Below are 25,899 nucleotides of genomic sequence, written 5' to 3'. Positions count from 1 at the left end.
CTTTCAATCTACAGGCCAATGCTCTACTAACAGAGCCAAACCAGCTAGAGTCTACGTTTACATTTTTAAAAACACATGGCAACCAACGACTATATCTGTGGTAGCCATTACTGGTTGCAATGTGACATAGTGGTACGAGCTCAACCTAGAGTCAATAATCCTAAACTCTAGGGTGGTTCTATCACTCATTAGTGGATAAATCACCTAACTCTCTCTGAGCCTGTTTCCCTTCCATAAAATGGAGATATTTCCTGCATGCCTACCTCTGTGGGTTAGGGATCAAATGAAATAATGGATGTAAAAGCTGTCTGAAAAATTATAAAGGACTTTATAAAGTATTCACAGAAATACAAATATCAAGAAAGGGATGTGGTTATCAGGGTAAGATGATGAATTGGTTTAGGCATTTGTAATTTGAAATGAAGAGACTGATTTGGAAACATCAATGATGATCAAAAATTCATTTATCTAAATAGAGGTGATAAAAATCACAAGCACAGAACAGATCCCCAAAGGATAAACATTTGATAAATAGAATTATAGAACTCCACAACTGCAAAGTCATCTAAAAGTCTTTGCTACTCAGTATCACCTGGGAGCTTGTTGGAAATGCAGAATCTCGGGCCCCACCACAAACTTACTCAATTAGAATCTATATTTAATAACATCCCTAGGGATTGGAAATGCAGAATCTCGGGCCCCACCACAGACTTACTCAATTAAAATCTATATTTAATAACATCCCTAGATTTAATTAGCATTAATTTACTCATTTTTCAGATATTAAAAGGGAGGCCCCCGCCGGGACCGGTTTGGCTCAATGGATAGAGCGTCGGCTTGGGGACTGAAGGGTCCCGGGATCGATTCCGGTCAAGGGCGTGTACCTTGGTTGCGGGCATATCCCCGGTAGGGGGTGTGCAAGAGGCAGCTGATTGATGACTCTCTCTCATCGATGTTTCTGACTCTCTATCTCTCTCCCTTTCTCTCTGTATAAAAATCAATAAAATATATTAAAAAAAAAAAAAAAAGCGGGGAGGCCCTAAGTCAAAACAGACCCATGTTCACACTGTTAGTATGTAGCAAAATCAAGATTTGAATCCAGGCTTAATTTCCTGGGCTGTGTATATCCATTGGATATTTGCTTCCCAGATACACTGTTTCAAAACCTTTGAGACATCTTTGCCTGGGGATGTCCACAACCCCACCTCCATGTCTAATCAGCCATCCAGCTCATCAATTCTTTCTTCATAACATCCGTATCATATGTTTCTTCTTTTCCACATCCTTTATTAATTGCCCTAAAGCTACTGCTCTTTATACTATGAAAAACTAGCTTCCTTCTCTTAAATGTTAACATACTGACTTCAGGCAGAATCTATGTTTGGAACCTACCAAGTCTAGCAAACTACAACTTGGTAAATCTAACCCAGAATGGTCATGTCTTCGCTTCCATTGTTTCTTTCCCATGACCTCTCTCTCTTCGCCACAGAACCCAGGTTGCCTTTAATTAATAAGGCCCTCCCTCTATAATCAAGCTTTACTAAAGAAACCCAAAGGCCCTAAACTACTTACCAGTACCATCTTTAATCCCAACCTTTCCCAATAAACTCAGCACTCACAAACATTCTCATAGCTTCACAGTTCTCTCTTCTACACTGTACCCCTAACAAACCAAAGTATTTCAACATTTCTTGAGTACCCATGGTGTGCCAAGAGCTAAACAGAAATCTACACAGATTCAATAAAAATAAAAGTTCTGGCCTCTGCCCCATTTCCACTTCTGCACCAACAAGTTTTGACTTTTTTTAGAGCAAATAATACGGGAGGACTTTTATAGATGCCCAGCCACGAGAGGAATAGATGAACACACAGAATAAGCCACACACACACACACACACACACACACACACACACAGCATGAACACTAACTCCCGTACAACAGCCTGTACACAACAGCACGAGGGTAAAGTTCTAGAGACTCCCTTGAACAAACTGAATTCGATCAAATCAACCTGAAAACACAAAGGATACTTCAGTTCAAAATCAGATATCTATTCCAATTACCTAAACACTGAGTTCTAGCTCTGCCATTTCACCTGGGAATATATTTAAACTAAGCTCCAGGTACCTCACCTGAAAAAAATGGAGCTAATAGCAGTTTCTACCTCACAGAGTTGCAATGAGGAATAAACGAAGTAACTGCAGAGTGCTTAGACACAGTGCCGGCACATACGACAGTTTAATAACAGTGATATTATTGTCAGTTATCTTAGAGTTTCCACAGTCTTTATCATCAGTTTCCCTGTAGCTTCAAAACCTACCCACCTACCATGAGCTATATTGGTTTGTGAAGAATGAGGCAAAGGTGAGATCGGAAAGTTGTATTTTAAATACAACAAGCAAACAGAGTAAGATGATAGGAAGAGCTCTGAATGTAGAACCAGAATAAGCTGGGTGTGAGCTCAACCTCCTCCATGTTCTTTTCTGGGCCTTGACTGTTCTCACCTGTTGCATGGGGGAGATGGTTGTAAGTACCGCGGTGAAAAATACTCTGAGAATGGCTTTAAAGAGATTTGATACTAAAAGACACAAGACAGCACAGCAAAATGTAAAAAGGAAAGAGTGGGAAGTTTGTCCATGAGTCATATTTAAAGGTATTTCTGTAATGCCGTGTGACAATGAACCCTGAGTCTTGACTGGTGGGAACCTGGCAGCAAATGGTCATCTCAAAGTTGGAGTGAAGTGAATACAATGAAGTACACAAACACCTAATCCTCTTTCATGCTCAGCTTCAGGATCTCCACTTCGGAGACATCCTTCCGGGCCTTCCATCCCCATTCCACTATCCCAAACTAAGATGATCTTTAGATAGTATTAAAATAGCCGAGTCTTGCCGAGACCGGTTTGGCTCAATGGATAGAGCGTCGGCTTGGGGACTGAAGGGTCCCGGGTTCGATTCCGGTCAAGGGCATGTACCTTGGTTGCGGGCATATCCCCAGTAGGGGGTGTGCAAGAGGCAGCTGATCGATGACTCTCTCTCATCGATGTTTCTAACTCTCTGTCTCTCTCCCTTCCTCTCTGTACAAAATCAATAAAATATATTTAAAAAAAAAAAAAATAGCCACGTCTGGCCCTCGCTGGTTTGGCTCTGTGGATAGAGCGTCAGCCCGCAAACTGAAGGACCCACCGGTTCCATTCCAGTCAAGGGCTCTTACCCTGGTTGCAGGCTCGATCCCTGGCCTGGTGGAGGCACATGCAAGAGGCAACCAATCGATGCATCTCTCCCACATGGATGTTTCTATCTCTCTGTCTCGCCCCTGCCTTACACTCTCTCTAAATATCAATGGAAAAATATCCTAGAGTGAGAATTAACAAAAAAAACAAAAAAATGGCTAACTTGTACATTATCAAAAATGCAGCTAATGTGCAATTAAGAAATTATGCAATTTTAGTGTCCCATCTAATAATCAGCCTCATAGCTTTTTATAGAAATATATGAATATCCAAAGTAAAATAGTCATTCCAGAGCAACTGAACATCTGTTCTGATTTTTACATATATTTCAAATACCTTCCACATAGAATAAATTCCATTAAGTCAATTCATGAAAACAAGCCTGAAATAAATACCTATATGTACAGTTCTATAATGGGACCAATTCTATCCCGTACTGAGTACAGTCCTGTAAAATATCCTAAACTGGTAGTGAGCACCACATAGCCTCCCTTGCTTTGTGATCTATTTTCAGGATGAAAAATTAGAAAGTCTTCTTCGTATTGTTGCTTCTCATATATACCTAAACATTAACATTTAGTGGATGAAAGCAGTGTTAACAGTAAGATGCTAGGGCCCTCTGGCTCCATCTTGTTCAAGCTGCTTTGTAACCATGGCTCAGGCTAATAGCTTCGGCTTAGTCTTGCATATAGGCATGCCACTCATTACAGAAATTCTGCTTGTGGCTTGAGGCGATAAGTAAAGTATGTATTGCTTACCAAAGATCTGTAGGAACCTTGTAACTAGATTTGCAGCAACTAGCACAATCTTCCTCCAACCTCCGCGGGCCCCAGATGCGTGCAGTGGGCAACCACTCTTGCCCTCCTGTTTGCACTTCCCTTGACATAAAAGAAGCCTGAACTCTGTACTTTCCAAAGATGGATTTGAGGATTGGGGCTCCCATCTTCTCAGCTGGCACCTCCTCAATTAATAAACTTCTCCTTACTCCAAGCTCTGACGCTTGAGTTTTAGCCTTCTGAAGTGTTGGACACATGACAGCCAATTTTCTCAATGACATTATTCTATGCAGTAAGGTAGACAAAATAAAAATTTAAAAAATTTCATAATCTTGCATTTTAAAAGTTTACTTTTCCTGTACTATACAAAAACATGACGGCAATTATGTCAGGAAATAATTGGTATCCTCTAAAAGACACAAATAGATTAAAGGAAGCAAGACATCTAGTTTCTAATCCTGTGCCTAACATAAATCAAAGTTTCTTCTACTTCTAGGCTTAAAATCAGTTTTAATGTAGGCTAAAATGGACACATGAATTACTTATGGGTCAAAAAAAGAGTAAAGACATGTTAAAGAACACCAAGTTTGTTCTGGAAATAACAGATCATAAAAGTCTGATTTCCACTTTTATTTGTATCTTCTCTTTTTTCTTACTCAGGAGTCTACCAACAAATGCCAAAGGTAACTGCCAGTGTCAGCTTCCTGGCTTTCTTATTGGTTTTAAGTTTGATTATATCTTTTAGGACATTCTAAAAACATGATGGGGGAAAGGTGCCAGATATTTCAATGGACCAACAAACAGACCAAGACCCCTAAGTGCTGGGTTCTAATCCTTACTGCTGAGCATTATCTGTCTCAGCCTCTTAGCCAAAAAATGCACTTAACTAGAGTTTTCAATGCCTAATAACATTACTAGTCAATGAGGTCAATGGCAATATTACACAGAATAAAATTCCTGGCATCAAGGAAGTGCACAGAACCCCAAACAAAAGGAATCCAAAGAGGACCACACCAAGACACATCATAATTAAAATTCCAAGAGCAAAAGACAAAGAGAGAATATTAAAAGCAGTAAGAGAAAAGCAGGTAGTTACCTATAAAGGAGCACCCATACAATTACCAGCTGATTTCTCAACAGAAACCATGCAGGCCAGACGGGAATGGCAAGTAATATTCAAGGTGATGAATAGCAAGAACCTACAGCCAAAAATACTCTACCCAGCAAAGCTATCACTCAGAATCGAAGGCCAGATAAAGAGCTTCACTAATAAAAAAATAAAAAAATAAAAGTAAAGGAGTTCATCACCGCCAAACCAGAATTAAATGAATTGCTGAAGGGGGTTCTCTAGGAAGAGGAAGAAAATAAAGATAAAAATATGAACAACAAATACATAACTATCAACAAGTGAATCTAAAAACTAAGGGAATTTTAAAAAATCTGATGAACAATATTAACTAGTGAATATAATAGAATCAGAGGTATGGAAGGGGAGTGAACTGATGATTCTCAGGGAAAAGGGGAGTGGGGGGGTTTGGGAAGAGACTGAACATAAGCTGTGCACCTATGGATGAGGACAATGGGGAGTGGGGAAAGGGCAGAGGGTGGGGTGGGAACCTGGTGGAGGGGAGCAATGGAGGGGGGAAAAAATGAGGAACATTTGTAATAATATGAACAATAAAGATTTATTAAAGAAGAAGAAAAAGAAGGAGAAGAAAAAGAAGAAGAAGAAGGAGGAGGAGGAGGAGGAGGAGGAGGAGGAGGAGGAGGAGGAGGCGGAGGAGAAGAAGAGAAAGAAAGAAAGAGAGAGAGAGGAGAGAGAGAGAGGAGAGAGAGGAGAGAGAGAAAGAAAGAAAGAAAAGAAAGAAAGAAAGAAAGAAAGAAAAGAAAGAAAGAAAGAAAGAAGAAGAAAGAAGAAAGAAAGAAAGAAAGAAAGAAAGAAAGAAAGATTGATTGATTCCTGGCATCAAAAACCCCAAAATCACCAGATGGTATTAAAGAGGTAGAGAATCAGGACTTGAGTGGAATATTCAAAAAAGGATAGGCAAGGTAAGTACCCAGGGACAAAACAGGAAGACTGTTGACGTAAACTCCAGAGGGACATTCCAAAGTTTCATTCTAACTTACAGCATAAGAGAGGAATGGGGTGGAGTCTGAGTGTTCCGCCCATAAAAAGAAGTTTAAAACACAGCCTCTCTCCTGTTTTTATTCTAGCTTAAAATCCTCAAAGCTGTAGGTGCAATGTGTCAAAGATAACTTTAAGAAACAAGTTCTCAAAAAACAAGTTCTCAAAATGCCCATGAGAGACCCAGGAGATCTGGTCAGGTCCCTGCTGCTAGCAGAACAGTATGACACTCAGCTCAGATTTGTTATATGAATACTCTTTATTAACTCGAGGGCCGGAATAAACAGATAGGCCAGGGCTATGGCCAGGGAAATAGACTCACCCGAGTGCTTCAGATTTTGCATCTATAAAATTCAATGATTCAAAATTCATGTTTCCATCTTTAAGGTAGAAAACAAGGTCATATAAATATAATTCTGAATCAAGAAGGTATACTATAGCCCTGACTGGTGTGGCTCAGTGACTGGAGTGTCGGGCCACACACTGAAGGGTCACAAGTTCAATTCCCGGTCAGATATACACCTGTGTTACAGGTTCAAGTCTCAGCTCAGGTCAGGTCAGGGCAGGTCGGGGAGGCAACCAACAGATGTCTGTCTCTGTCTCTGTCTCTCCCTCCTTCCCTTCCACTCTCTAAAAATCAATAGGAAAAACATCCTCCAATGAAGACTAACAAGCAAACAAACAAAAAAAGAAGGTATAATTTTTTTTTTTAATTCCAATGTCAAGTTTTCCATTCTCCGTGTGCTCCTCTACATGGATAAGATAAGGATGCAGCTGCTAAAATACAAGGCACTAAAGAAGTTGAACTCTGCCTGAGATATGACTGATGTCATCAAACCTAAAATAAAGTATAAAAGCTAAAATGTCCTCTCTTGACATAATGTCTTTAATTTTTCTAAAACAACCCTAGTTAGTAGCTGCACATATTTGAGTACATTAAAAATGACAAATAGCCAAAACCGGTTTGGCTCAGTAGATAGAGCGTCAGCTTGAGGACTGAGAGGTCCCAGGTTCGATTCCAGTCAAGGGCATGTACCTTGGTTGCGGGCACATCCCCAGTGGGGGGTGTGCAAGAGGCAGCTGATCGATGTTTCTCTCTCATCGATGTTTCTAACTCTCCATCTCTCTCTCTTCCTCTCTGTGAAAAATCAATAAAATATATTTTAAAAATGACAAATATTTCTTTCTGCCACCTTCCTACCCCATCCCTAGTAGTAATGTTCGACAAGTGAAAATACACAAATTATCAAAATACATATTTGGAAATTATGAAGACCTAACATTTTTTTTTTAACTACACATTTCAGGCCCAACTTATTAGTTTCAATTCTGCTCTTACTCTATTTCCAGAACGTTTCACTTCTGAATTTTCTGCCACAAAGTTAAGAACTGTGACCCCATGGAGAAGTAAGTACTATAAAAGAGCATAGGGTTTCCTTTCAAAGGAAAACTAAACATTTCACAGGAAAAACAAAAAAAAATTCTTAAATTCCTGATGGCTTTCGTCACATAAAAATAATGATTTTAGGATGCTGATTTGAGTTTTTGTAGATTCCTTGTATAATTTTGTTTACAAGATTCAAAGAAGCTCAAAAATTGCCATCATTTTATTTTATGGATATACAACTATATATTATTTTTTATGTGAGTCACAAGGAAGGGACTCAATAAATATTTGTGGAAGGAATAAATGTGCATAGCATGTTACTGCACTGCAGGAGTATATGTTCCCAATAAGGTACAGCTTCCTACAGTGTGGTTCAGTGGTTAGAGCGTCAGCCTGCAAACCAAAGGGTCTCAGGTTGGATTCCCAGTCAAGGCTGTGTACCAGGATTGCAGGTTCATCCCTGGCCCAAATCCAGGCAAGTGCAAGAGGCAATCAGTTGATATGTCTCTTTCACATCTCTCTCTCTCTCCCTTTCATCCTCTAAAAATCAATTTTTAAAAATAATTTTAAAAAAGAAAAAGAAGAAGGGCACCCACTAACTAACTGGGTTCAAATCTGTAATAATAAAAGGGTAATATGCTAATTAGACCAGACATCTTCCAGATGTCATTATGGACATCCTTCCTGACAAAGCTGGGGCCAGAGGGAAGCTAGCACAGGTGCCGGAGGGAAGCCAGTGCCAGCAGCCTGGGGAAGAAAGGCCTACTCTTGCATGAATTTTCATGCATTGGGCCTCTAGTTTAAAAATAAATAAAAGGAGCCCAGCCCTTTCTACAAAGGGGCCTCTCGTGCAAACTGCATTTCAGGAAGAAGCCTGCACTGAACAGTTGCCTGTACTGTGTTCCTGCCATCTGAGCCAGGCCTTATAAAGGAGTTTCTGAAATCGTAATTCAACCAGTAGGACTGAGGCTTTCTCCATCCAATCTGAGCTATACAGCTATATCCCCATAATCTTCTTCACCAACCAATCAGGACAGTGCCTTTTGGACCAATCAAATTGCAAAAATTTGGAGTCCTCAGTTGCATGAGGACAGACCAATCAGGGTCTGAGGTGGGTACTTCTGTCTCTACTAGAGGCCCAGTGCACTTATTCATGCATGGGTGGGATCCCTCAGCCTGGCCAGCGATCAGGGCTGATCAGGGCACACTGGCTGCGGGGGAGGGACCATGGGAGAATGACTGGCCACGGGAGATTGGCTGTGGGTGCACACTGACCACCAAGGGCAGCTCCTGCATTAAGCGTCTGCCCCCGGTGGTCAGTGTGCATCATAGCTACCGGCCAGTCCTAACAGTCACTTAGGCTTTTACATATAAGTCAGCTCCCCTCTGGTTCTAGAAGCACATGTTCCCTTTCCACCAAAGATCGCTGTTTCCCATGCCAGTATAGAGCTGACAAGCGCAGGGAAGAACAGACCAGAGAGGAACAGCAGACTAATTCCAATAAAGGGGGTATCCTACAAAATACTTGACTACTACTCAAAACTGTCCAAGTCATCAAAAAGCAAAGTCTAAGAAATTGTCACAACCAAGAGGAAGCTAACAAGATAAAACTATATATATATATATATATATATATATATATATATATATATATATATATGTGTGTGTATATATATATATATATATATATATATATATATATATATATATATATAAGCTAATATGCAAATTGTCCCCTTGGGAGTTCAATCGCTCACTATGACATGCGCTGACTACTGGGGGCGGAGCAGAATGAAGGAAGGCAGCCCTGGCCAACAGCCAGAAGGCCCTGATTGGCCCTATTGCCAGCCAGGCCTACTCTACCTGTACATGAATTTCATGCACCAGGCCTCTAGTGATATATAATACAGTATTCAGGATGAAATCCTGGCACAGAAAAAGATCATTAGGCAAACACTATATATCTATCAACAGATGAATGGTTAAAATGTGGTATAAGCATATAATAAAATATTAATATAAAAGGAATGAAATTCTGATATATGCTACAACATGGATGAACATGTAAAACAGTAAGTGAATGAAATAAGCCACATACAAAAAACAAATACTGTATGATTCTACTTATGTTAAGTCTCTAGAAAAATCAAATTCAAAGACAGAAAACAGAATTTACCAGGAACTTAAGGAGAAAGAATGGAGAGTTATTGTTTAATAGGTACAATTTCTGTTTGGGATGATGAAAAATTATGGAAGAAGATAGTGGTGGTTGCTCAAGAGTGAGAATGTATTTAATGTCACTGAACTGTACACTTAGAATAATAAATATGGCGAATTTTATGTTATGCATATTTTATCACAATTTTTTAAACTAAAAAAATCTAAGCTATTGACTTTAGTTGATAATAATAATAATGCACCAATATTGGTTCATAAATTGTAAAAAAAAAAAAAATTGCCATATTAATGAAAGATGCTAGAAATCAAGGAAATTGGATCTAGGATATAAGGCAACCTTCTACACAATTTTTCTATAAACCTAAATCTGTTCTAAAAAATAAAGTCTATTTTAAAATTCCACAATATATTAATATAAAAACTAAAGACCCAGAACACAAAATGTGCATGGGTACAGTTTCTAGGCCTGGCCTGCGGATCAGGGCCATCCTCCAGCTTCCTGCAGCCAGCCCCGCCCCCCGCCGCCACCCACCCCGGTTCCCTGCTTGCCATCAGGTGATCAGAGCTTGCCAGGCAAAGGGACAGAAAGGTAATCAGTGCGCCTCATAGTGACTGGTCAAGCGGTCATTCTGCTCGTTCCACAATTAGCATCAATTTGCTAATTATCCTTGTATTATATAGGACATCAAAGCATTATGCTGTATACCTGAAACTAATGTCAATTATATCGCAATTAAACACACACACACACACACACACACACACACACACACACACGAAGAAGGGGAAGCAATTTCCTAAACAAAGGGTAAGGTAGTAAGTTACAGTTAGCAGAGTAAGTGCAGGGGAGATGATGGCCAGGCAAAAGAGTAACAATAAAGACATTCACTTCTCCAAAAAAATTCAAGGAAGGTAAAGGCTCATAGCACTAATATACCCCACCTCCTGTCAAAAAAAGGACAAGAAAAAATGTTCTTCAATCGATGAAAAACATAAGTAAGCAATCAGAAAAATTAATGCCAAAGATATGAACAAGCAATTCATTAAAGAAATGCTACATAAATCTGTGTAAAGGTACTGAAATTCATAGGGTTGTATAAGAATAAGTGAGATCATATACTTAACATAGTGCTTGATATAAAAAAATAAAGGTATTAAAATATAACTAATAATCAAAGAAATGCTCATTTAAATAACAAAAATAAAGGGATAAGCAAAAGTAGGCTTACAGTTGTTCATATGGAAAATAATACAATTAATATATAATAATATAAGAATAAACTGGTTTGTGTACTCATAACTGTAAATCTATTTTTGTCTACCCCTGTATGTGTATGTGTATGTGTATGTATATGTATATGTATATGTATATGTATATGTATGTAAAATACATATATAAAACCTGTATAAAAAAATTGGGTTGGAAAACACTGAGATGATTTATGTGATTTATGATGCCCAAAGTTGACAAAAAGTAAAGATGCAGGTCTTCTCATAACTTGGTGGCAGTGTAATAGGCATATCCTTTTTGGGAAACTGCTAATATTTTCTAAAGCTAAAATTGTTATATATAAAATACATTATTTATATATGTGTGTATATATATACACACATATATACCTCCTTTGAGTTATTTCACTGCTCTAAATTTGCCCTACAAAAATTATATATGAATACTCATTGCAACAATGTAATAGAGAAAAACTGGAGTCCAAACGTTTACAAATGGGGTTAAACATACTAGTAACTAAATATTATTATGCAAAATGTGATAGATGATAGATAGATAGATAGATAGATAGATAGATAGACAGATACATGGACAACTAAGAAAAATAATATTAAATTGCAAAATCTTTTTAAAATTTTTTTTAAAAGGGGTTAAAGTAAGCTAGGGTTATTTAATCTGAACTCTTCTATTTATACTTCAAGAAAACCAAACCTGCATGCAAAATTGTGTTTATGTATGTATATAAGTGCATTTTCTAAGGAAAGAGTTTACAGATTTTACCAAATCTTAAAGAAATATGTGACCCCCCCCCCAAAAAAAGGGGTCACTAAGCAATCACTAAAAAGCACACCCACTCTAATTATCTGAGAAACATAGTTAAGTTATATGCAAGTGAGGAAGTCTTTAAGAAGGAAAGAAATGCTCTCAATTAAACTTTTAAGGAAGTATTAAATGTCTCTATCACAAAACACACTTTTTATTTCAAAACTCCTAACTCTAAGGGTGTAAAGGAAGTTATTCTTTAAATGAACTCATCTTCACTAGGTAATTAAGAACCACAACCAAAAATTACAGAGCAAAAACAGTTGTCAAAATGTGTGACTAGTTCATACTGAAATTACAGCTAAAATAATATCACAGAGAAGCAAAAGGAGGCAAAGACTAAGTAGTAGTTGCATTTGACAGTCAAGCAGCTATCAGACTGTAGTTAGTACTCATACATATAAAGAATCAGGATTTATAAAGTCTTAACTAAAGTTTTTCGGTGTGTTTTTTTAAGGCAAGTAAATTAAAATAAGACAAATATATTAGGTATTATACATAATTTATTAGCTTTCAGCAAAAATAAGTCTTTTTTCTGGAGGCAGATGGGGGGAGAGGGGAGTCTAATACTTCTGGAACTAATCTATTATAGCATTACAGTCATTAGAAGCAAAGAGATTAATGAAGAATAGAATAAATGAATAGTAATAACTGCCGAAACCGGTTTGGCTCAATGGATGGAGCATCGGCCTGCGGACTGAAAGGTCCCAGGTTCGATTCCGGTCAAGGGCATGTACCTTGGTTGTGGGCACATCCCCAGTAGGGGGTGTGCAAGAGGCAGCTGATCGATGATTCTCTCTCATCGATGTTTCTGACTCTCTATCCCTCTCTCTTCCTCTCTGTAAAAATCAATAAAATATATCTTTAAAAAATAAAAAGAATAAATGAATAGTAATAACAGTGATACTCTCTATCTTAAAATGAAAGTATACTTGAGAACAGTGGTTCTCAACCAGGAGTAATGTTGCCCCTTAAGGAACATTTGGCAACATCTGGATACATTTTCTTATTGCTAGGACTGGGCAGGTGTGATTGGTACATTGTGGGTAGAGGCCAGGAGTGGGGCTAAAAATCTTATAGCCCCATCCATCTACCCACCCAAAATGCCAACAGTGCCCAAGTTGAAAAACTCTGCCTTAGAAATAGGCTGGGGAACCACTGGATCTATGCTTTGAAGTAATCAACTTTAGTAGAAATCCTAAAACAATTGGGTTGGCTTGTTTAGAAATATTAACATTTTATTAAATAGCATGGGATCTATTAAAATTACATGATTGCCAAAAGGTATTAATTGGATTTCCAATTTATCTAAGCCTTTGAAATTTTGCAAAAGCCACAGGCAAAAATAAAAAGACAATGAATTAACGCTAACAGAAAGTTTTATACACACACACATCCTATGACTCTCACAAACAATACTGAGCAAAAGAAACCAGTCACAATCATACATTTTGCATGATTCCATTCATAGACAGTTCAAGAATAGGCGAAAACCAGTCTCTCGTGTTAGAAATCAGCATAGTGACTCCTTCGGAGAAAAGGGGAGAGAGAAGGGAAGAACATAAAGGGGACTTCTGGAAGGCTAATAATTATGTATTTCCTAATCCAGGTAAAGTAGTTGCAGAACTGTTCACTTTGTGACAATTCATCAAAATGTATACTTAAAATTCATCAAGTTGTATACTAGTAATCAGTGCAGTTTACTATATACAGATAACAATTTAACAAAAATGTTTCTTTTTTAATGTTACATATTTAGAACTCCAAAAACTTGGGCATATGGACCCAGAAAGCTAAATTAATATCAACTGCAAAAGTGAAAGTGTTTCTGTTACACCATAAGGTGCCTTCCAAGAATCCGATAAGGGTGACGCCCTCAGCAAGCTATCAATACCATCCTTGGCGCTCATACGGCATTCACTGGGCACTTAAGTCACTGTATATATTCCTCATCACAAATCCAAAAATTTGATAAACACTTTAAAACGCAGTTGAATTTCTTTCACGGACAGCATGTTGGGGTTATTTCCTCAAATGTTAAACTGTGAACTGTTATCAAAGAGCAGACTCTATGAACCAAATGATGCTTCCTCTTTCCTAATTCCACATTTTCCCAAAGCTTGCCCAAACTAAACCCCTTTAGGTCCTCAACTCCTTAGGACAGTGTTTCCCATACTTTTGACATATGTGGACCCCTTCTATAATTTTCGTAACGCTGAGTACCCCTCGTACTCATGAGAACGTAGAATTAGGCGCAGCTATCGATAAGCACGGTGCAGTGCATATCCCCACCAAACTCCGGTACAACGCACACCCCCACCAAACTCTTCCCGTACCCCTGGGGGTACGTGTACCACACTTTGGGAAACATTGGCTTAGGATTTCTCCAGGCTGCCTGTAACAGTGCCCACCACTGCCTCTCCCAGTATCCAGCCTCACAATCCACCTCTTCACCCACACACATAACACACACATAGCGTTCACATCAACACTCATTCCAGAGGTTAGTCTCCCCTCCCCTCAATACTTGTACTCTTTCCCAGCACCTCATAAATACAATCCAAACCTCACTCCTCTCAAGCTCCTAATATTCTCCACAAATTTGCTTCCCACAGCACCACAAAACCAGGGCACACACTATCCCAGTCTTTTAAACCCACTTTCTCTCTCTCTCTCTCTCTCTCTCTCTCTCTCTCTCTCTCTCTCTCTCTCTCTCTCTCTCACACACACACACACACACACACACACACACACACACACACACACCTACCTTGCTTCTGCAGACAATTCAACTCATTGGCCACCACTATTATCTCAAATCCCCTCTTCCCTTTAGCAGCCCCTTCTCCTCCCATCCTACTCCCATACACTTTCCGGTATTCAGATCCATCTCTCTTCCACCCTCTGCCTCCAACCTCTGCTTTCCTCTTTATGGACCTTTCCCAAGTACTAGGTCAGAAACCGAAAGTTGGAGAAAAGGTATGAAGGAACATGCTCTGTCCTGTGTGAAGGTAGTTGCACAAGGTCTAAACCACGCGCATGGGCTCGAGTCAGACGCTGGATGCTGCAACCCAGCGCTGGCACCCACTAAACACGAGGCTTTGAACAAGCGGTTCTGTATGGAGCTTTCAGTTTCCCAAACTCCACAAGATGGGACTAATAAAATAGTTTATTTCACGGAGTTGTGAGAATTAAATGAACTACCAGCCATTTCGCACAGAGCACAAACCCCACAAGGTAAACTCTCAACAGCGGACAGCTTTTCTGAGGTCCTCTGTTTGGAAGGAGGAATAGAGAGGATGCAAGGTTCTTTAACTTTCTCTAAAGCTAATGTTCCTGCAAAGTCTCCTCTCGGGGGATGGAAAGAAGTGGGGGACCAGGGAGAGAAGGAGGGGAGGAGTACTCTACAGAGCGATACAAATTTTCTCAGATCTCTTTCCCTAAAATGTGGACCCAAGAAGCCATCAGGCTCTTGCAAACGGATGGGGACATAGATATACGAAACCAATTCCACAGTTACTCATTTGAAGGAACGAGATAGGAAAGAGCCTCCTTCCATTGCTAAAATGCGTTCCTTGGGAGGGGGTCTGAGATGAGGAAGGCAACCCCAAAGTCTCAAAAGATTTCTCTTGGGAAGCTGAGGGCGGCAGCTTCATCATCAGGAGAGAATAAAAGTAAATGCTAGACACCGTCAAGGCTGCTCGCTTCTCCGGTAGGAAAGCGTAGCGACTGGCTCCTCCGCCGGTGGGGAGAGAAAGGAGCAGCGCGGTCCCAGGCTCCGGCGGGACCACAGGGCTTCCCCGGGCCGGTCCTCCAGGGATGAGGGGGAGGAGGGTTTCCGCAAGGGAATCCCCAGCCGCCCGGGTGACAGGCGGGCTCCGGCCCCCCCGGGAGTGTCACAGGCTCCCTCCCGCCTCCACACAGCCCAACTCCAGTAACGGGGCTTCTGCTCGGACTGCGGGGTCTCCCCGAGGACCGGCCATCGCCGGACCCCTCCCCTCACAACACCGCGTCCGCCCCCCGAGTTCTCCCGGCCACTTCCCGGGGTCTCCCGCCCGCACGGGGACAGCCCGCCGCCGCCGCCCACGGGATCCCCTTCCTCCCGAGCGCGGCGAGCCCGCGGGGCTTACCTGCTGAGACGGCAGCTCCACATGCAGGGCCCGCGCGGCGGCACCGGGAGGCAGCGCGGCGGCGGCCGGGCCCGGGGGCGGCGGCGGGACCGTGCCCCCGATCGACGCCGCCGAGACGCTCATCTTGACCCGGGGTCCGCCAGGCGGCGGGGCCGGCGCTCCTCCGGCATCCGCTGCCGCCGCTCAGCCGAGACCCGCCCGCAGAGCCCCTGCAGCCCGGACACCCGCCGCCGCCGGAGGGGCAGCGCTGCTGCTCTTCCCCACCTCGCGCCGCCGCCGCTGCCTAAGGAAGAGCCATATTACCGCAGTGCAACCCCCGCCGACCCGCCGAGACCCGGCGCGCTGATTGGTTCAGCCCCTCTAGGGGCGGGACCCAACCGCAGGCAGGAGGCGCGCTATTGGGTCAAAGGTCTGTCCTTCCGCCGGCCGGAATGGAATGGGGCGGAGGGACCCGAGGCTGGCCTCAAAGGCGTCTGTCAAACCCGGGTGAGACCTGGGGCGGTGCTTCTTTTTTTCCCCCAAGCCTGATTGGTTCTCTCCCTGCCACAGGGCGGGGTCTCCTGTCAGAACCGCAAAGCCCATTGCTCTGGGTCGCTGTCAGTTGTCAGTAAAAGGAAGAGGGGCGGGGTCTGGCTTAGTACAGAGTGCGCCTGGGCTCCGGCGTCACGTGCTGGAGGCGAGCGAGTCACCTGATGAGTGAGAGTCGGTCGTCGGAGCCACTTCCGCCCAAACCTAGTTGCCATAGTAACCAGCCTCCCGAAGAGGATGGGGCACTCTTCCCGCTTGGTGGGTGGGGATAGTTGCAGACCTTCCCCGCCGGCTGGTCTGCACTTAGTGGCAGGCTCCCTAAACATTCTTTTCCTCGAGTGCTGCCGTCAACGTGCGGGGGCTGAAAAGGAAGGGCTTATGGTTTGGCAAAAAGGCACCACGCAGGATGCGTGAAGACTAGAAACCTATCCGGCAGTCCCACCAGCTCTTCCAAGACCAACTCTAACCCACAGGCCCACGCCCCTCCTCGCACGCCTCCAACTGCTGTACGGAGCTACAAGGGGTGCCAGGCGCCCAGGTCTCTGTTTCATCTCTATGAGGGGGTTGCTTCTGCTGTCCCTAGAAAACCTTCGCTACTTTTCTCTGAATGTTTACCCACCACATCTCATCTGGAGCTGGGATTCCTTCTCCCAAAAGGCTTCTCTGATTCATTCTGGGGTCCTGGTTAGGAATCTTGTCTCCACCATATTCCTGATTATTCTATTGCATTGTCTTTTAATATGTGCAATATACATATGTAGACACACATATGTACTGAATTCCTCAAGAAAAGGAACCTTGTCATTTATCTCTGGATTCCCAGTGTTTTTAAAATGCCACCTCTTCCATGAAGATTCCTTGATCACAGTGATAGTGTCTAGAGGAATTGTGTCTATAATAAATGGCATTGAATCATTCTTTACGATATTGAGCTGCCTTTACCCTACTCCCCAAGCCCCCAACCTCACCCCACTATGAATTTCTTCACCGCCTGGACTGATGGTAGCTCAAAGAACTCAGTGTTTTAAAGTCAAAAACAACAGGAATCAAGCACGTCTGGAATCTTGGCTCTGCCACCTTCTAAATATGTGTTCCTAGGCAAGCCAATTCCTCTCTCTTAGCTTTAGTTTTCCCATCTATAAATAGTAATAGGATGGCTGTAGGGATTAAGTAAGTCATCACATGCAAATTGCCTAGTTCAAGACTTCACATATAGTTGCACTAAAAAGATTGTAATAAAAGGTAAGCATACTATCTTTCCAGGGTGTTCAGAAGCCTAAAGATACTTTGGATCTGACCCCAAAGCTTGCTAACATGAATGACATATTGTCTCCTATTCTGAAACAGAGTGGTTCCTCATGGCGAGAGGGTGTGTGGTCAGGTGTTTGTGGAGAAGGGAGTAGCTAAGAAATCCCAAATCTCATCTGGCTCAACTCACGTAGTGCCATGATCTGGTGGAATTTCACAGAAAACACTTTTTCTGTTTCCAAGCTCAATCCGTTTCCTGAGGCTGCTATATCAAATTATCACAAACTGGATAGCCTAGAACCATGGTTGGCAAACTGAGGCTCTCGAGCCACATGTGGCTTTTGGCCCCTTGAGTGTAGCTCTTCCACAGCCTGGGCGAGTCTATTTTGAAGAAGTGGCGTTAGAAGTCTAAGTTTAAAAAATTTGACTCTCAAAAGAAATTTCAATCGTTGTACCGCTGATATTTGGCTCTGCTGACTAATGAGTTTGCCAGCCACTGACCTTTCACAATTCTAGAGGCCCGAAGCCCCAAACAAAGGTGTAAGCAGGGCTGCACTCTCTCAGGAGGCTCTCAGGGAGAATCCTTCCTTGCTCCTTCTGGTGGCTCCAGGTAGTCCTTGGCCTATGGTTGCATAACTCCAATTTCTGCCTTCACCTTCACATGCCTTCTCTCCTTCCCATGTCTTCTTTTTCTTACAAGGACACGTGTATTTGATTGTTGGGTCCCCCCAGATAACCCAGACCTCACTTTGAGATCCTTAAGTGCAAAAATCCTTTTTTCCAAAGAAGGTGATGTTCACAGGATCCAGGGGTTAGAGTGTGGACTCATTTGGGCAGAGTGGGAAGGGGGCATCATTCAACCTGCTGCACAAGTGAAGAAAATGGGCCTGGACGGACCGAACACAAAATCACTTCTTCTTTTGGGGGTCAGTTCTGAATATTCACTAACTTTACTACTTCATTCACTTAACAAATGTTCATTGAAAGCTTCCCTGTGTCAAGCCCTTTGCTAAGCGCTGCAAAGTCAGACTCAGACTCATCCCCAGAGGAGCCTCCTTCCTCTAGGGGCGTCAATGGTAAACACCAACAGTAAGCAGAGTGATAATCCAGTTGCTGGGTACTGGGTTTGAGAGAATTTCAGGGGCTGTGGGAGCTAAAGAAAACATATTTCACAGTAAAGGGGACATTTAAACTGGGTATTGAAGGACCAATAAGAATTCAGCGGGCAGGGAGGTAGAAAAGGATATTCTCGCAGAGAGAATGGGATCCATTTTTCTCCAGCCTTTACTGAGGTTCGACTTGGCAACAGGCTGATTATTGGGCCTCGAGTAAACAACCCTTCCCAAACTTTCCCACTCACATGCCACAAACAGTAGGAGGGCTGGAACTCTCATCGCTGGGAACATGGCAGAGAACGAAAGCAGCCAACTGTTGGCAAAATATTGAAGGTAATGTATAGAAAGTGTTTAACACAGTGCCTTGGATTTAGTGTTCAATAAAGGCTACCTATCATTTCTATATGTCCTATTTCATTCTGAAAATTCTTGTATCATTCCATACTAAGGCTGGAATAAGATCTTATTCCATACTAAGGCTGTATCTGTTGCGACATAAAAATATTTTAATCACTTAGAGTAAATGTATGCAGTGCTATATATCCCCTACAGAAAATTGTATCCAAATTTACAGAGCATGGGTTCTAAGGTGGCCAAATACAATATGCATGCAATAATAGAAGAAGGATCACGCTTGAGGGTTAACAAAGCAGCCCGCTTCACCAGGGCTTCACACATTAGGAGTTTGATAGATGAACAACAGGGAGTTAGATTAGTTTAGTTCAGGGATGGCTGGTGTTTTAACAGCTAATTTTATTATCATATTGGGTACTATTGTAAAATCAATCATTCAGTTTGCAGGGCCACAAAGGCAAACCTACCCCAATCCATTGTGCCTCCTCTTCCTCCTCCCTCTTTACTCCAGATCTCATAGACATGATGCCTGGAGTAAATAAAAGCAAGATAGGGCTGGTTGGTCTGTGATGCATCAAGCTTAATTAAATTAAAGTCTATCCCCTTTCTCTCAACAGAGTCCTCTTTCTTCCACTCATTTATGTAGTCAAATATCCATCAGACCTTTACCAGGTGCCCAGCCTGGGGAACATGGATTACAGAAATCATGCAGATGGAATCCCTACATTTAAGAGGTTGGCAGATAATTTCAGTACCAAGTGGTAAGTGCAGTCATTGCCATGGTATATCAAGAATAACGGAAGCATAGAAAAGGAAGTTGCTAACCGAGGTGTGTTGTATAGGAAGACTTCTAGAGGAGAAAGATTATTCTACACTAGAGGAACAGCATGAGCAAAGGCACTGGGGCAGAGGCCATGGCATTTGCATACTTGAACAGGGTTGAAACAAAGATCGCACAGGGGAGCAAGAGGCAAAGAGGCTGGAAGACGACAGGGCCTGGCGAGAGGAAGCTTGCTACCAGGCTAAAGAACGTGGGCTTACTCTTAGGCAACAGGAAGTCATTTGGAAAGATTCTCAAGCAGCCCCTGAGAGGCAGCTTTGAAGGGGCAGGACCAAAGGAGCAAGACTCTTACGGAAAGCCAAGTGAAAATAATAAAGCAAAGAAGCCAGCCCCGTAGAGCCTGCACACACCCAACAAACCTGAAAGGCAAGTTGTTGGGCAGCATTTCTTTGCCTTTTTCCAACCTTGAAGATCATTTTTCAAAAAAATCCACCCTAGATCTGAATCGATTGCTACCGCTTCCAGGCTCCTACAGCAGCTGCCTGACCTCCCATTAGTACATGTATCCAGGCACCTAGTTGTATACTAAGTGCTGTATGTCTGTCTTGCCCAGTGTGCTTTTGATTTTGTTCTGATTCCCTGGCATCCTGACCCAGAGGACAGGCTTGCTTAGCCTCCATGATAAATGACTGGCAGATGAATGAATACAATCAGTGAATGAATGGGTGAATGCTTGAGGAAGTGAACGTCTGGCTGACAAGGGCCTCCATACTTCCCCCACTGGGCACAGCCCATAGAGAGGAAATCAGCTTGCCCAAGGTCACACAAAGTTTAGAGCAAAGCAGAGATGAAGACTTGGTCTCAAAGTATGGAAAAAGAGAAAACCCTGACAGTCACCACCCTAATCAAGTGATCAAAGTGAACATCTCCTGTGGGCAATTGAAATCACGCACCATCGGATAGGATATGGGGAAAGAATGAGTCCATTATCACTTCTGGGATATTTCTGGTAACGACGGAGAACCGGAACCAATCATGAGATTAGACATAATGAAGTTAAATGGTGTTCTACAGAATAACTGGTCTGTAATCTTTTTTTTAAAATTGATTTTAGAGAGAAGGGAAGGGAGGGAGGTATAGATAGATAGATATAATTGGCTGATTTTTAAATATATAATTTTATTGATTTCAGAGGGGAAGGGAGGAGAAAGAAATAGAAACTTCAATGATGAGAGAGAATCATTGATTGGTTGCCTCCTGCACACCCCACACTAAGGATTAAGCCTGCAACCCAGGTATATGCTCTGATAAGGAATCGAACTGTGATCTCCTGGTCCATAGGTCAATGCTCAACCACTGAGCCATACTGGTCAGGCAGTTAATTAGTTGATTCTTATATGTGTCCAGGTCAGGGACACTCTATCCAACTAAGCTACCCAGCCAGGGCTGGCCTTTTAATCTTTAAGATTGTTGAGGTCTTGATAGTCAAAGAGAAATTGAGGAGCTTTTTTAAATAAAAATAAAAAAGAGTACTTGGTATGTGCCAGGCATTGTTGTGAGCAGTTTCTGTGTACCCTCACAATAATGCTACGAGAAACTATTAGAACTAATAAATGAGTTCCACGAGGTTGCAGGATACAAGATCAATATGCAAAAACCAATTGTGTTTCTATACACTAAGATGGCAATCTGAAAATGAAAGTAGGAAATAATTCCATTTACAATAGCAGTAAAAGAATAAAATGTTTGAAAAAATTAATAAAAGCGCAAATTTGTACACTGAAAACTACAAAATGCAATTGAAATAAATGAAAGAAGGGGACCCTTTTCCCCTCCCAATGTGGGAGTCCATTCTGTGGGACTCTTTTCTCTCCCCATGTGGGAGTCTGTACTTGTTCTTCAATAAATCTCCACCTTTGCTATTAAATAAATGAATGAATGAATGAATGAATAAGTGAAAGAAAACCCCCAATAAATGGAAAGACAGCCAGAAGACTTAATATTGCTAAAATGACAATATTCACCAAATTGATCTATAAATGTATAAACCCAAATACAATCCCTATTATAATCCTACCTGCCTCTCTCTCTCTCTCTCTCTCTCTCTCTCTCTCTCTCTCTCTCTCTCTCTCTCATTTGCAGGCATTAAACAGATCATAAAGTTCATATGCAAATTCAAGGGATGCAAAATAACTAAAATAATCTCAAAAAAAAGAACAAAGTTAGGACTCACTCTTCCCAATTTCTCAATTAATTTCAAAGTTAAGACAGTGTGGTACTGCAGTAAGTGCTGTATAGAAATATAGATCAATGGAATAGAACTAAGAATCCAGGAATGAACCCTTAAATTTGTGGTCAATTGATTTTTTACAAAGTGTCATGACAATTCAATGAGGAAAGGACAGTTGTTTTTTTAATGGTGCTGAGATAACTGGATATCCATCTGCAAAAAAAAGAAAGGTCGGACCCTCAACCACATACAGAAATTGACTCAGAATAGTCCAGAGCTCTCAATGTAACAGATGAAAACTCTAAAACGTTTAGAAGAAAAGATAGGAGCAAATCTTTGTGACCTTGGATTAGGCTATGGCTTCTTAGATACAAAAGCAAATGCTACAACAACAATAAAACAAACAGATAAACAAACAAAAAAAAACTAGATAAACTTTGATTATACCAAAATTAAAAACTTCTGTGCTTCAAGGAACAAATAACTAATGATACATTTGATTCATGATTCATGTTACATCATGGATGAACCTCAAAAACATTATGCTAAGCAAAACAAGCCAGACACAAAAGTCCACATATTGTGTAATTCCATTTATTTATTTTTTCAAGGATATGTTTTCATTGAGTTTTGAGAGAGAGAGAGAGAGAGAGAGAGAGAGAGAGAGAGAGAGAGAAATATTGACTGATCTGTATGCACCCCAACTTATGACAGTTATCAAACTATCAGCCTAGGTATGTAACCTGATTGGGAATCAAACCTACAACCGTTTGATGTATGGAATGACATTTTAACCAGCTGAGCCAGTGCCATGTAATTCCACTTATATGAAATGTCCAGAATAGGCCAATACAAATAGACAGAAAGTAAATTAGTGGCTAGTGATTAGCTGAGGGGGGTGGGGCGGAAGGAGAGGTGTGTAATAAGGAGCAACTGCTAATGAGCATAGGGTTTCCTTTGGCGGTGAAAAAATTGCTCTGGAATTAGAGAAGAATGATTGATGTACCATTTTGTAAATATATTAAAACCTACTGAATTATCTACTTTAAAAGGATGGTCTTTATGATATGTGAATTATATCTCAATAAAATTTTTATTTAAAACAGGAAGGGCCCGGCCGGCCTGGCTCGGGGGTTGAACCTATGAACCAGGAGGTCATGGTTCGATTCCTGATCAGTGCACATGCCCAGGTTGCAGGCTCGATCCCCAGTGTGGGGAGTGCAGGAGGCAGCCGATCCATGATTTTCTCTCATCATTGATGTTTTTATCTCTTACTCCCTCTCCCTTCCTCTCCCAATTCAATAAAAATATTTTTAAAAAATAAAAAAAAGGAAGGAAGGCTGGCAACCTAGTAACAGGAATAGTGAACTGGAGAGCAGACCGGAAACAGGGAGCTCTGATCATTAGAGAGACACATCGAGGGTGTGATGATGGCGACAATCACAACTACCACTTCCTGTCAAGGGACTGGAGGCCAAGCCCTGGGATGAATACTTTTCATTCATAGACATATATTCTCTCATTTATTCAGGAATACAGATTATTCCCATTTTACAGATGAGGAAGCTGAGGCTCAGGGAGGTTAAATGACATGGTCATGTAGCTGGTAATGACAGTATATTTTACTGGGATGAGAAAGGAGGGAATAGTAGCATCAACAGGCAGCTATTGGAGTGAAGGAAGAAGGGAGGAGGAGAAAAGAGTCCAACAAGACTGAGAGGCTGGATTAAAAAAAAAAAAAAAGAATAAAACCTTACCATTTGAGACCACATGGCTGGATCTAGAGGGTGTTATGCTAAGTGAAATAAGTGACAAGAGAAAAATATCATATGATTACACTTATATGTGAATCTAAAGATTAAGATAAATGAACAAACAAGATAGAAATGGACCCATAGGTACAGAGAACAGACTGATGGTTGCCAGAGGGGAGGGCAGATTGAAGGGCTGGGTGAAAAAAGGGGAGGGGATTAATACATACTAATTGGCACTCACAAAATTATACCATAGTAGTAATCTGGTTGTTTTTTAACAGGAAAGGAGTAAAGGAGAGACTAGGTAATATAGGCAAACCGTGTATACAGCTTTGCTAATTTAAAAAAAAATGTATTTTATTGATTTCTTACAGAGAGGAAGAGAGAGGGATAGAGAGTTAGAAACATCGATGAGAGAGAATCATCGATCATCTGCCTCCTGCACACCTACTACTAGGGATATGCCTGCAACCAAGGTATATACCCTTGACTGGAATCGAACCTGGGACCTTTCAGTCTGCAGGCCAATGCTCTATCCACTGAGCCAAGCCAGTTTCAGCTACAGCTTTGCTAATTTAACACTCTCCAATTCTGTTTCTCACTGGCCAATGGGGAAGGGACTGGACAAAGGCAGATTAGATGCATGCCCAGGAAGGTCTGAGTGATGTGGGAAGGTGCCTACTTACCTGTCAATCACACCTGGAAGCGAGTCAGTGGCCAAATAGGTGTGGCCACTGCAAGGGCACAAAACATGAATATTGAAACTTGGGGACAAAGAGTCTCTTTCTCTCTCTGCTGTACCAGCTTCCCTGCTCTCCTGCTGCAGGGGTTACGCTCCCAGCACCTACATGGACTAAAGGACCTGTAATTAGCCTGAATGCTAACCCGGACCCGGCTGCAGCATGGAAATCCTGGGCACTGCCCTTGCTTTTGGCTTTTCTCCACCTTTTCCAGGACTGGGTTAAGGGGTATGGGGCCTTAGAACCCAAGGAACAGAACTCCACACACATAAAGCCTCTTACCACATCTTACTCTCCCGTTGAGGCTTCTGAGAATGCTTGTTTCAGCGGTGCCCCTAGGACCTCGCTCCACGAGCCATGAAGCTCAGTTCTCCAGTAAGAAAACTAGTCACAGGGATGTGAGGTACAGCACAGGGAACACAGTCAATATTGTAACAATTATGAATGGTGCCAGGCGGGCACTGGAACACTTGTAAGTATATGACTGTCTTATCACTAGGCTGTACATTCAAAGAGAATACAAAATTATATTAAACATCAACTGTAATTGAAAAAATAAAAATATATTTATATCTGTAATTTCACATCAGTGATTTGTAACATGACTTCCATAATCGTATTTCCAAAATGTAAAAAAAAAAAAAAAAAAAAAAAAAAAAGTCTGGTTTTTGATCAATGATTCTCTTGTTGTTGATGTTTCTCTCTCTCTCTCTGAAATCAATAAAAATATATTAAAAGACTGGCTGGTTTTGCTGAAGGCTGGGCAGTAGTGATAATCTAGAACCTAGGTAAGGAATATAAAAAAAAGGCCCAGGTTTTAAAAAAAGATGAGTGCTTTAAATTTCCGAGTCCTGCCAAAACCGGTTTGGCTCAGTGGATAGAGCGTCGGCCTGCGGACTGAAGGGTCCCAGGTTCGATTCCGGTCAAGGGCATGTGCATTGGTTGTGGGTACATCCCCAGTGGGGGGTGTGCAAGAGGCAGCTGATCGATGTTTCTCTCTCATGGATGTTGCTAACTCTCTATCCCTCTCACTTCCTCTCTGTAGAAAATCAATAAAATATATATTTTTTAAATTTCTGAGTCCCTTATTATATGACAAACACCTAAGAACAGGGGGCATTCCATTTGGAAGCCCCTCATTCCCTGTCAAGAGGAGGCATGTGGTAAATATTAATTTGCAGTGTGCTTAGAGGTAAGTCCCTTGTCTTTCTGTGTCAAGTTTCCCAGATTAAGAGGAATTGCTCTAGATAAACGCTAAATTACTGT

The 25,899-nt window shown here is 41.6% G+C and overlaps 1 protein-coding gene across 2 annotated transcripts in view; it reads right to left on the bottom strand.

Moving 5' to 3' along the window:
• The window catches only part of UVRAG (UV radiation resistance associated), a 261,973-nt gene extending 245,764 nt beyond the window's left edge, over positions 1–16,209 (bottom strand). For both annotated transcript variants that reach the window (XM_036426266.2, XM_036426267.2), the window contains exon 1: positions 15,884–16,209. In XM_036426266.2, the coding sequence (XP_036282159.1) occupies positions 15,884–16,006 (123 nt within the window). In that variant the 5' untranslated portion in view covers positions 16,007–16,209. The remainder of the gene's footprint in view (positions 1–15,883) is intronic.
• Positions 16,210–25,899: the final 9,690 nt, after the last annotated feature.

The sequence above is a fragment of the Pipistrellus kuhlii genome, unplaced genomic scaffold (genome assembly GCF_014108245.1).
Source record: "Pipistrellus kuhlii isolate mPipKuh1 unplaced genomic scaffold, mPipKuh1.p scaffold_m20_p_9, whole genome shotgun sequence".
NCBI classification, from domain to species: domain Eukaryota; kingdom Metazoa; phylum Chordata; class Mammalia; order Chiroptera; family Vespertilionidae; genus Pipistrellus; species Pipistrellus kuhlii.
This window is presented reverse-complemented; position numbering and strand designations above follow the sequence as displayed.